The sequence below is a fragment of the Cyanistes caeruleus genome, chromosome 7, assembly GCF_971803275.1.
Source record: "Cyanistes caeruleus chromosome 7, bCyaCae1.hap1.1, whole genome shotgun sequence".
Lineage (NCBI taxonomy): Eukaryota > Metazoa > Chordata > Aves > Passeriformes > Paridae > Cyanistes > Cyanistes caeruleus.
Genome location: NC_141707.1, coordinates 26,194,791 through 26,207,824, shown reverse-complemented (window position 1 = coordinate 26,207,824; position 13,034 = coordinate 26,194,791). Strand labels below are relative to the sequence as shown.

The following is a 13,034-nucleotide window of genomic DNA, read 5'->3' as shown; positions in this document are numbered from 1 at the left end:
ATCAAAGTGACTGCTATAGCTGAACATGTCTTCATTCAGTATTCTTAGAGAAAAGAAGCCCAGCCCAGTTTAGCAGAAGGGAAGTGCTAGAAATATTTTCAAACTGTTCTTAGAAACAAAAGAGTGGAGTCCATCTAAAAAACCAAAACCAACAAAACCCCTTAATTTTTCTTACATTTCATTTGTCTTAGGAAAAAATACCCCTACTACAGTCATTTTTCTTCCATAATTATTACCTGGATGCACTTTACTTTTAATTGCTCTGCAGAACTAATTAAACATACACAAACTATTATTCCCAAATATCAGTGTTCATGCAAATTCTGTGGAATGAAACATTCCCATACGGAAATCTGTTGCACAGCCCATACAAAATGAATGCCCAAACAATCTTTTTCTGTGAGAACATAGACAGACAGAAGAAAATGCCATTCCCTGGAAGTCCTTAGAAAGATCAATTAAAAACATAGCTTCCTCTCTTTCCTTTTTTTTTTTAAGAAGAAAAATTGGCTGAAACCCTCTTTTCTTTCTATTCCCATACAATTGGTACACAAAGAGCAAAGCACAAAGGCTTTCCATTAGACATGCAATGAAGAACTAGGTGGTATGAAACTGTTTAAAGAAGGTCTGCAGCAGCAGACCACGTGCTGTGAGGTCTACAGCATTTCTAGACAAGAGAGTATTTTTCAAAATATCTAGCTTTGGATAAAACATAGATCTTAGTGCTGGTTACAACCTGCAGATGAAGTCACGTTAGATGGGAACGCTTCCTAGTCTGTTAAGGTAATTGTAAAGAAAAAGCTGTCAAGCACACTTACATTTTGCAAATGATAGAATGCTGAACTTCAAACTCTAAGTTACTGATAACAGGACATGTATAAACTTTGGTGGCTGAGAGGTCATCAGAAGCACGTCCTGGTGAGTTATCCTCATTAGGGACTGGTTCACTCTTCCAAGTTTTGTTTAACTTTTCCATGTCTTCCTTCAGCTGATCCAGACACTGGCTCAAGAACTCATGTGCATCCTAGAAACAGGGCAAATGCAATGAAATGGCTTTGTACAACTTCATTCAGTATTTTTCTCAAACACACACAGACTGGGGAAATTATGTTTAGCTCACTGCATTCGGTAATACTGAGGCAGTTCTGCTCTAACAATCACTGCCATTCAACCAAAAGTCACTCTCAAACACAGCTGAAGCTTGACAGATGTTCAGTGCAGTCCAAACACTAAACAAATTGCACATAACTGTTTCCAGACAATGATACTTACATTCTGCATATACCCTGAAAATCTCTCTGCAGTAGCTGAAATGGCACTTTTCACCTTCTTGAGAAGCTCTTTCTTAACCTCAGGGCTGCAGACATCCTTTTTAGCAAGCAGATGGGCAAAACGTCTGCAGAAGTCAAGGCAATGAAATGCTGGTTGATTTTCCAGGACTTTAGAAAAACATAACAGAACTCATGATACCTTACTTTAAGAGTTCCTAAAAGCTTCTCTCCTGTGATAAGTGGTTCAGGGGCTCTGTATGAAAATATCCCACATATAATTAACCTTTTCCACTTCAAGTGGTTTGAGATCTCATTTGAGGCCATCATCAAACAGCACTCAAATGAACAAAAAAAAAACCCAATCCATAATCTTTTAAGGTAAAGAGAAAAGCCTTATGAAGCTCTAAAAATTTATTTCTGCTCTTTTACAGTGAGAAAAAACCCCATTATGCTTTTTGAAAACACTTGTACTGAAAGGAGGTATGATATCACACAGTACCAAAATAAGCAACACAAAATCACTCAATTCAACTTGAATGGTCAGAATGGTTTCTATTTATGCTTTATTTTTAAACTTTCACTCATTTTCAAGCCTTACTTCTTTCAGCAGCAAAAACATTATAACAGAGAAAAAAGCTGTAGCAAAAAGAGCCATAAGGAGTTCCTTGGTTCAAGCTTGCGCTTCTGTTAGCTGTGCTACAAAACTTTTGAAATTAACTTTACCTGTGTCTCTCAGGTACTGCAATCTAGTTATCTTTTACAACTGGTTTACAATTTCACAGGACATACACACCAAATATATTCCAAGCACAAGTTTTAGTCATGCTTCATACATAGGAAGGTGAAAGGAAGATGTCACATTCCATGACACAAAAATCCCCCAACCCAAAGACAGGGAAAACCTGAATAATCCCCTTGCATCCCAAACCCAGCAACTAATACTCAGTTACCCCAAGAATCTGATCAGTTTACTGCAGCTTGACAAGTGTCTGCTACTCTGCTGATCTCCAAGAACAGTGTATGTTGTCCTAGCCCTCTACAGCTGCTCAGTGAAGCATGTTAGGAAACCACAGCACAGTTGATAAGCAATCACTGATCAACCAGAAAAACAATCACCAGGTTAGATGATATAGCCAAACCAAGAGAAGACAAAGTAGATGCTTTGAGTATCAACTCTGACTTGTACAGGATCACACACTGCCCATTAGGTATATGGAGCACAACCTTCAGAGGTCTTTCTATAAAAATTAGAGAAAGGACATTTCAAGAAGCACATGGAACAACCTCTGATCCCAAGTAGCGTAGAAAGAGTTCAAGATGACACACCAAAAATAGAAAATCATCACAAAAGATATAAAAAATGATGAAACAGAAACACAAATGGTTCTGATCCTGCATCTTATTTAGTGACAGAAAAGAAACGAGGTGCATGAGAGAAAATATAATAAAAATCCCAAATGGCTGAATTTAGAGAAAGATACTAAAGATGCAAAACTTGAACACTTTCCACAGCTACTAAACAAAAGGCATAAGCCCCCACATATCAGGTGAAGTTAGTGATCAGCTTAAACTTTACCTGGCAAAGTTTTTAAAATAAATTTTTCTGCATCTAACTTATTTTGCAATTTCTTACATTTTTTTCTGAAGCATTTCACTCTGCCACTAGAAATACAGTAAAAGAATGCCTGTAACTCAATATTATAAGTTTTAACAACAGATTTCTTATTTCAAAATACAGCTCCAAAATACAGAGAGCTCTAGGATTTTTTTATCTATACAGGCAGATGACCCTCTACAAAGATGCTTCAGTATTACCAAACCAGTTTCTCAGCAATGAAGGAGAAAACAGCTTACACAGAAAGTGAATTTTACCTGATAAGTGCATTGAGTGGAATTTTTTTCCATGGGATACCCTGTTTGAGTAAATCATTAGCAAAAGATTGAATTGAAAACAAGGACTGTAGAATGGCATTCATATAGCAGGTGTTTCCCAAGTTTGAAAACCTGAAAAAAACCACAATTAAAAAAAATTGAATATTTTGTGTCTATAAACACAGAGGACACTAACACACAGGATATTCACCCAAACAATTCCCCACAGAGTTTCTTACTGGAGCTGTTCCCCCTTCAGCCTAAACTGAAAACTCATGGGAGGCAGCATTTATCAGGAAAGCACCCATGAATTTCTACAATCAAACTTTTAAAAAATGCACATATATACACACACACACATAAAGACAGAGAAATTAATCCACATTAAAGAAACATGAATTACCTGAAATGTCTCTGAAATTCCCAGGAAGCGAATTCAGGAATACATATCATCCAAACTAAAAAAAATGTTCCCTACCTCTGTGTTCATGAATTTCAGGATTATTTTTTTAAATTAAATAATTATAACAAGAATGTGCATGTTCTGATGATCAAAGTATGCATGCTAGATAAAGAAAATTAAATTTACCCTTGCAACTGTTGTTGAGGATGGGTGGAAAGGGGCACTCGGGGTTTGTTCCATCCTGTGTAATCTTGATTAGATCTCATTTTTTTAACAGAAAGAGGGGCAGGCTGAGAAAGGAATCCCAGGCTTCTTTTGGCTGAAGAGGTCTGGCTGGATACACTAGACCTAGAAAAATAAAAGTACAAGAAGGGTAAGATTTGTAATGCTCTGTCTTATAGGTATAGTCCATGACACTGGAATCGCAGCACTACAGAAGTCAAGGACTGGGAAAGCCACACAATATAACTGGAATGTATCACAGTGAAAAGCACCCAAGATATGCTTAGAATTCACATCTAGGCCAGAGTCTTCATTTTCAGTCTCTTGTTCTTGTAACCTAATCACTATGGACCTCAATTCCTAACATTTAAACATGGACAATGCTTCTTTTCTCCCTTGATCTTGTATCTCATCTATCTAGGGAGGAGACCACGAGTCTGACTGCACGGCACCTGACAAAGAAGAATCCCAAACTAAGCAGGATTTAGTATTTGCTAAAATACTGTTATTAAAATATAGAATTGTGTGCCATTTATCTACTTGGGAAAAATGAAGCAAGGGTTCAGTCTTAAACTGCAAAGTTTATATAGAATTTGAACCACCTAGAGTCATTCACAATAACTGTAACAGACTTGAGTGATTTTATAAAGCCTTTCTATAGCAAGCAGTAACTAGAGTTTGTAGATGTAAGCAGGGCAGTGGAAGATACACTGAAGAACTGGACTGTGCTCCTGGAGGAGAGGAAAAAATACCAAAACAACAAACCCCAGCATATTATGCATCTAAGCACCATGTGATCAACACACAGGAAACTGAAGAGCTTAATTCCTGTGAAACAACTGCTATTTACAGTTCATTCTAGTGAATCAGCCCTACCTGTCCAGGGTGGAACTGCCAGTGGAGTACTCTTTTGAAGAGGACCGACTACCATAAAAAGATGATGACTGCAGAGGTAAAACACCTTTAAAAGAGAAAGAAAGGCAGGACATTTTATTCCAGGTTACAAAGCTATTTTCACAAGAAACAACTTCTTTGAAAGTATTTAGTCAAAAGATTAAAAAATCCTCAAGTACTGGTTTCTAGAATTGGTTGGGAGACTACTAGTACATATGCTTAGAAGTACTAATGTGAATGTTAATGCTATGTAAGTAAAGGCATGATGGAGTTTAAGGTATTCAATTCAGTCTCCATCAAAGTCAAAGTGCAATATGAAATATTAAAAAGTCATTATCTTAACTATGTGCAAGTTAATAAATATCTACCTCTTGTTCAGACAGACAAAACACATGTATAGAAAACTCCTGATTTCCAGTGCAGTGCTCTCAAAATTCAAGGTAAGTATGCAGAAGTGAAAACAGCTTCTCTTCCCACTCCCAATTTAACAGTAAATTACTTTTTAATTGTTTCATTGCTATGATATCATTGTGACAGATCCTGAGACTGATACCTCAGATGGTGCCACATTAAAAAAATGCTCTCAAGAGTCCAAATCTCACCTATTACAGTGAATTACAGTGTAATTTAGTTTGAATAATGAATAATTGTTTGTTTCTTTTCCATCTTGAAGTTGTTTGAGCCATGTTTCAGAAATGCAAGTATATAAAAGAAGTTTGCAATACTGTTACCAGAACTTGCAGGGATACACACATGCTAATTCTGACTCTGACAAAACCAGATTTCCTTTCAGAGGTAAACATTCACCTTACTGTCTACTCCAGCAACACATTTGCGCCATCAGAGATGCACTAAAAAAAGAATCCACCAACATTCCCCCAGAAAAACAAGATTTGAATGCATTCCTATTTATGAGGAAAGAAGCCAAGTATTTATTCATAAAACTGAAGAACAGTGCCGCTTACTAAATTATCTACATATTGACAGTGTTTCTGTATTGTCTGGAAAGCCTTGTCCCACAGCAGCATCCAACAGAAATTGGGTACAAGCAGGACAAAAGTCCTGGCCCCAAAGAGCTCTCCCTGTAAGTTCTGGGGAAGAGATAAGGAAGTAAAAGCAAACGGTACACATCTTAATCACAAAAAACAGCCTACAGTTCACAAAAGCATTAAGAGCAAAGGAAAGTTTTAAAAATAAATAAGAAAGCAAGCAAAAAGGAGTTTACAGAAAGCCCATCCCAAGGGAAAGGGCAGCTTGGAACTGTTTGAAGCTGCCTGTTGAAATTTTCAAGCAAGCTGGCTCATGGGTTGGCATCAGCACCGCAGAATAAAGGTCAAGGCCAGACTAGAGCAGGACAGGCTTTGAAAATGAAGGCAGATTATTTGCATCTCATGTACAGCTCTGGAGGAAGCAACAAAGTTGATGGCATAGAGAAAAAAACCTCTGCAGCAACTTGCTGAACTAGTACCAAAGGGGTAAAATTGTACTGGTAGGAAGTAGCTAGGTATCATTTGGCTTTACATTCTTTTTTTTTTACCTGATGTCCTATTCTCCTCAGCCTGCTTCAGGTTCAACTGTTTCTCTCTGCTGCTATTCAAGTACTTCCATGCTGGATCACTCAAGGCTTTATTATTCCTTCAGAGAGAAGAGTGGAAGGCAGTGAAGTTATGGAAGATAGGGGATACTCCTGTTCAATATTTAGAACTTGTTTTAAGGCATTTCTCTCCTGTCACCTTTAATACTTGACCACAAAGAGCAGAACTTTACTCACATATAAGTTTAACTAATTCATTTAAACACACCCTCTTGCAATTAAATCTGACTTCAAACACACGAATCACCTTCTTCAAATGGCAATTCCCCTTTATCAGTTCTGTTCTGAAAAGGGTCAAAGCACATATAGTCCACATGTAGTTCTGACTGACATAATTGACAAAGATCAATGACACAGAATTTGCATGTGCCAGTTCATGCAAATAAACTGCTGGAGTAGTTTGTATTTCCCTTATTAACTCTGAACACATACCTCATTTCAAGCATTCACAAGCTGACTAGCCTGGTCCATGTGGCTGAAAGCATTCTTTTCAGAACAGAAAATGAACAAGGAACTTAAAAATCAGAAACAACTGTTACTTACGTTGATGAATCATTCTCTTTGGGATAATCTTCACTCATTTCTGAACCAGAGGGTTGTGTTCTTTTCCTCTTTTCACTGATGACAGAAAAATTTGTGGTCATGCTTTCTGTAAGGTTAGTAAATAACCTTCATCCAACTGAACATAATTCCTCAATGCTTTCCATGCATTTTGGACCTATCTTCTGCAATCTCCACTTTTATAGCATACAGAGAAGCATTTGGTCAGCCCAACTCTTAAGCTGTACTTGAAGCTCTAGTGCCAGTACCAGTCAGAGGCAATAAAAGCACATGTATTAACATCCTATTAAAAGTAACAGCAATACTAGAGGAAGATTTGTATCCCCTTATGTTTCAGTGTACAAGTTCCACCCTTAGCTCTATAAAGAGCTGGGTTTTAACAGTATCATAGTAAGAAGAAAACCCTCCTACCGATTCTCCAACAAGCCTGTCCTGTGAGGGACTGATGATGCAGGAGATGCTGAAATGTTCACCCTGTTGCTTGGTGTTCCAGCTCCAGGAGAATTCTTAATGGAGCCTCTCGCTGGGGTACCCAGCACCTTGCGAAATGTATTTTCCTCCTTACTCTCCACAGTCACTCTTTTGGGAGGAGTCTGAAAAGCCCAAGTGGAGGGGGTCAGGGAGAAAACCCAGAAGTGAAGAAACAGGACCATCAGCTAATATGCAATTTCCACCACTTTTTATTTGCTACAGTGTAGCATCCAGAGGTGGAGAGATGCTACTTGTAATAGATTCAGAGAGTTTAAACACTAATTAGACATGGGTAAAATTTTTACTTAGTCATACCAGTCGTAAACTTGAAACTCTACTGCAGTAACCACTTTCCCCTTTCACTTTCCAATGCTAAATCAGTTGAACTTAAGTTTTTAAAATCTCCTTTACAAGCTTTGACATTAAAAAAATCCAAGGCGTGATTCCTACCCATCCCCAGATCAATCCTGGGTGGTATTACAATTAAAAATATTAAAAAGCTGTACTAAAACCCACACAATGGGCCAAACAAGCCTTATATGTGATGCAATGGAAAGAGGTAGTAACTGGTTGACTAAAGCATGTTGGTCAATTTTAGACTTGAAAACTGAACATGTCTAATCTCACCACTGTATACACAGCCTCAAGTTTTTACAGTGAGATTGCCTATAAGTAACATGTAGAATTTGTTTTGTGACAATGTCCAAAACAGTCTCCTTCAGGGCAGTAATACAAGTATATTCACAGCGATAACAAAGTAAATTAAAGCCAGTAGCTACACCATGAAATCTGGGGAGAAAAAGAACGAAAATATTTTGAAGAAATACAACTTCTGGGGAAGTCTGTGAAATTTACACAAGAATGTGAGCAGAATACCACAAATTCAGTAACTGTATTCTGATACAAACCTGAATGAGCTGCTTCTCAGTGTACACATTTGGCTGAAGTCTCCTAAACTCATTAAGACCTATGCTGACTGGTCACACACATGTAAGGCGTTTGGCATAAAACAAAGGAGATTCAGAACTATGCAAGAAGCAAGTCTCAGTCATGTACTTTCCTTCTATTTCTACTTCTTCTCTGCCTAAAAGCTCTTACGTGAAGAACATAATCTGACTTCCATGGCCAGACACTGATCTCTCTTACTCCTATAGAAGGTGTGTCTTCACAAGCAAGATACAGCATTGCCAGCCACCCTACACACAGCTATTCCAAGCTCTCTAGATTACAAACACTTTGGATGTGAGGAATTGACATGCACAGTGCTATTACAACATACAGTAAGAGAATGAGAGAAAGAGAGGAATAGAGTAAAATAAGAGAGGAAAAATTTGAACAATTTTACAAACCTGGTTCTCTATGTAAGAGAATTGCCTGTTAGCTTCCTTCTGTGTGGCCCTGCTACCCAGCACACCTCCAAAGCTGCCAGATCCTTGTGAGGGTTTCCCAGCTGACAGAAAAAGTACACAATATTTGACTTGATTGTCATTTAACTGACTAGGATTTTTATTTGCAAAATGTTTAGCTGGAGTTGATTTTGGAAAGGGCATACTAGATTTCTTGCCAACAGACTACAATATTCTGAATGCACAGACAAAAGCACATGTTTATAGACATCCCTCGTACTGGACATTTAGCCACTTGGCAGCAAACTTCCTATCCTTAAAAAGAACATAATAAAGTAAGTAAAATAAAAAACTAAAAGACTGGGCATGGGCGATTAACATACAATCTTCCAAATACCAACACACAATGTAAACAAATCCTGTATGTTAATCTCTGATTATTGTTCAGCATGAGAAGGGTATAAAACAAAAAGTGGGGTTTGAAGCCAGAAAGAAGCATTTACTGAAGTGCAAAGAAAGCCAGGAACAAGAAGGACAAAATGTGCTGAAGATGTGTGCTGGTTTTGGCTGGAGCAGTTAATTTTCTTCCCAATAACGACGATAGGGCCATGTTTTGCATTTGTGCTGCAAATAGTGCTGATAACAGAGATGTTGTAGCTACTGCTGAGCTCTGCTCACAGAGTCAAGGCCTTTTCTCCTGCTCACATCACCCCTGAGGAAGCAGGGGATGTACAAAAAGCCAGGAGGGGACACAGACAGGACAGCTGACCTCAACTGACCACAGGGATATCCCACACCATGTGGCACAGTGATGGTGTTTGTCTTCTCCAGTCACCATTACACATGGTAGAGTTCTGCTTTCTTGGAGATGGCTGAACACCTGCCTGCCCACAGGGAGTGGTGAATGAATTCCTCATTAGCTTTGGTTGTGTGCACAGCTCTTGCTTTACTTACTCAACTGTCTCTACCCACAAGTTCCCTCATTTTCACTTTTCTCATTTTCTTCCCAACCCCACTGGGAAGAATGAGTGAGCAGATGCCTGGGCCTTAGCTGTTGTTTGATATGGTTAAACCATGATAAGATGGGAAAAAGAAAACACAACATCTCTCCACAACGTTAGAACATGATTTACAACAACTGCACTTACCAGTATGAACCCTGTCTTGATGGACTGCATCCAAATACATCCGCATTTCATGTGCATCTTTAAATGGTACCTTATCAATTGTCAGGAAGCTGGTATCCTTTAGTGTTAGCATCAGGCAGCACAGTTTTCTGCCATTTGGTCGTAAGGTCACGGTTTTAATATTATGGCTTAACTGAAAACAAGAAAGTGACTATAAGCAAAAGTCCAACTTTAAAAGGCCAACATACTTACAAATTTAAACAAAATATTTCAAATAGACAGGATAAGAGAGACTCCCACCAAAATACTTCTCCTTGCTCCAGTTCAAGGAAACATTAAACCTCATAGAATTAACACAATCTGTGACCTTGGCACCTGACAGAACTGTAAGGATGGTATCAATATTGCTCAACAGTCTAGAGTCCCAGATAGGCTTTCTGAAACCTGCTTTCCTACTGAGTATGACACTTGTAAACGTAAAGGAAAAACAACTTTATGAAGTCACATTTATGAAAACTTCCACATAAAGTGTGGAATACAATTTAAGATGGGGAAAATTTCAAGTATTAAACATAAATGTCTCACTTCATAATTTGCTCCCAGAGAAGAGAGATTTGAAATGGCTTAAACAATCTGAGTAAGAAACATGCTTAGTCTTTATGCAACATCATGGCAATTAAGTGGTATTAAAACTTAAAGGGTTATGGCTGAGCACAAAAATAATTTTAGTAAGAGTTTGCGCTCCCAATGATGCCCCTGTTACTTTATAATAACCTCGTTACTTCATGCTAAATCATCTACAAAAACTGGCTGTTGGGTAAAGCTTCTACTACTCATGCAGATTGAGGGTAGCTCAAAAAGACTGAGAAAATAAAAGACACTCCATGTCCACCAATGGGATTTCTTTTTTTTCCATTACAATCTCTAGCTTCTTGGAAAACCAATCTAGATACAACAGCAGCTTGTAAGAGGGGCTGGAAAACCACCTCAATCAGGAACTAATGTTTTAATGGCAACATTACACTTTTGAAACACATTGTGCTTAATCCTTGTATTTTGGGTTAGGTTTTTTTTGTGAGCTGTTGGGATTTTTTTAAAAATATAAGCTAAAAATATCTTCAAAGACCTAAGAACTGAGTAATAGGCTCCAAGTTTTTCATTCTCTCTTCAAAACACTGAGCCCAGTGCAAAGAGATTACAATTACTTCACTATCTCAGTGCAAAACAACCCATTTAAACTCAAAATGCTGTCAGAAGACTACATCCATACTCTTTTAATGCACCTACTAGGACCCAGTCAAGTGTCACAAAGTTTTGGCAGGTGCAGGGAAACAAAGTGTTTCTCTTAATACTATCTGGGACAACTTAGTTTAAGCTCTGAAACATTTCTAAAACATCATCTGATAGAAGAAATTTGATGACACACCAGTCACTGTAGAAAAAAAAAAAAAATATAACACTGGATCCATCCAAACCTTCCATTACTGAAAAGTAAAAACAGGCAGAGAAATCACCCACAGTCCTCTCAGAGCAGCTTGCCAAAAAAACTGGGAATGCTACTTCTAAAGCAAGATCATCGGGAATTTGTCACACCTGAAGTGGAATGCCAACAGCCTGGGGCTGTCTCACATGAACTACCCTCCAACACAAGCCTCCTCCTCTTCCTTTGCTGAAGTCCCAGCTGCATGGTGGTTTATTTCCCCCTCCACTAGATCCTGCATTCAGTCCTTTCCCCAAATTTCTGTGAAAACCCTCCACTGAGCTCACAAAGATCTGACAAGTGCCAGGCAGCAGACATGAGAGGCTAGGAACAAAACCTGCCCCTTTAGGCCATGGTTAGCTGTTCTGTAGGCTCATCCTCCCTGTGGAACCTCCCTTGGAGTTGCTGTCACATCACATCACTCATCCAGGCAGAAAGGAGTGTGTGATAACAAGCACCCAGGGAGGGGAAGACAAGACTGCTCTCCTCAGGAGCAACATGGTCCAACAGTGGATTAAACCAAACCTGCAGCCACAGCAGCACACATGAGAAGGCAGAGACTCTTTTTGAGTCCACAGTAACACAGGTGAGAACAATCCACAGCTACCAATTTCCTCACAGCCTTGTTTTCAAGGCAACACTAGCTGCCAGATTTTTTGCTGAGACTTTTCAGCACACTAAGGCAGCAAAAACCTAACTTAAAAAATAAACTTTTTTTCATAGCATCTGCACACAGAAATAAATGGCTCAGAGAACAGACTGGTGAACATTACTGATGAAAAACAACAGTGGCATGAAAAAGAAGCCAACATATAGATCAGTTTATGCTGTTGCAAAATTGCTAAATAAGACTGGATTTCTTTTCTTCCAACTGATCTTCTGTCATTTACATATTTTTAAAACAGGTATGTATTTCTTACAGAAAAAGCACTCTGCTTTTGATTTGGGGAATTTTGCACAAAATCTTGGAAGACTGATCTGAAAACAACTATATAAAGAGAAAAATTTTGGCTGAATATTTCAAGAGAATCTTTAACAGTGATCTGCATCTGCATTCAAAACTTAAAACTGTAACAACTAATGTTCAGCAAAGTCTTGCAAAAGGCTACAGGTGTATTAACACCATTACCCATCAGCTGGGGAAACAGCCAGTATAAAGTGCTCAGGGTCTTTTATATCTTTAGAGAATGCAAATGTGCCAGTAACAGAAAGGTTACAGGCTGCAAAAATCTAAAATAGGAGCCACAATGCTCTATACTTCTATAACTTTTCTCTGCTTTTCCAGTTCAGTGGTATCTCAATGCCAGCCTTGGTAGATCCTTTAACAATACATGTAAATAATTTACTGGAGAGTTATACAAAGGGATTTGTGTTCAGGAAAGGAGGAACAAGAAACAGTGACAGAGGGAAGTCTGCAGGATACTTAATAGCCTTGAAGGGGACAGCTGTTCACAAGAGAGCACAATCCACATACTGTTGAAACAAAAGCCTTAATGTCTGGCATACCTGAAATGTCGTTGGAACTCCTCCAACATTGTAGTGAACTACTAGATTCACTTTGTTGTCCTTCTCCACAATTTCAAAGCTCCCTTCTTTCCATTTTGTAATCCCAGTCTGCATGCTGCGCATCCGGACAGGTCCATGCACCTTTAACAGAGCCATGCTTTCTCACAGAAAAGAGCTATCAAGAGTAAGCGTGATCCACCTTAAAAACCTGTTAAAAAGGAGAAATGTGTAACTTGGCGGGCCAAATAATGGCTAAAGGAAGACGGAAGCATGGCTTGAACTTTCTG

General features: G+C 38.5%; 1 protein-coding gene across 4 annotated transcripts in view; it reads right to left on the bottom strand.

The window, feature by feature from the left end:
* The window catches only part of USP37 (ubiquitin specific peptidase 37), a 34,767-nt gene that overhangs the window by 20,760 nt on the left and 973 nt on the right, over positions 1-13,034 (bottom strand). For all 4 annotated transcript variants that reach the window (XM_086898229.1, XM_023931187.2, XM_023931188.2 and 1 more), the window contains exons 2-12: positions 12,748-12,955; positions 9,783-9,954; positions 8,638-8,738; positions 7,229-7,410; positions 6,800-6,874; positions 6,200-6,297; positions 4,645-4,729; positions 3,733-3,894; positions 3,144-3,275; positions 1,273-1,396; positions 819-1,024 (exon numbers count right to left, since the gene is read on the bottom strand). In XM_086898229.1, the coding sequence (XP_086754355.1) occupies positions 819-1,024; positions 1,273-1,396; positions 3,144-3,275; positions 3,733-3,894; positions 4,645-4,729; positions 6,200-6,297; positions 6,800-6,874; positions 7,229-7,410; positions 8,638-8,738; positions 9,783-9,954; positions 12,748-12,903 (1,493 nt within the window). In that variant the 5' untranslated portion in view covers positions 12,904-12,955. The remainder of the gene's footprint in view (positions 1-818; positions 1,025-1,272; positions 1,397-3,143; positions 3,276-3,732; positions 3,895-4,644; positions 4,730-6,199; positions 6,298-6,799; positions 6,875-7,228; positions 7,411-8,637; positions 8,739-9,782; positions 9,955-12,747; positions 12,956-13,034) is intronic.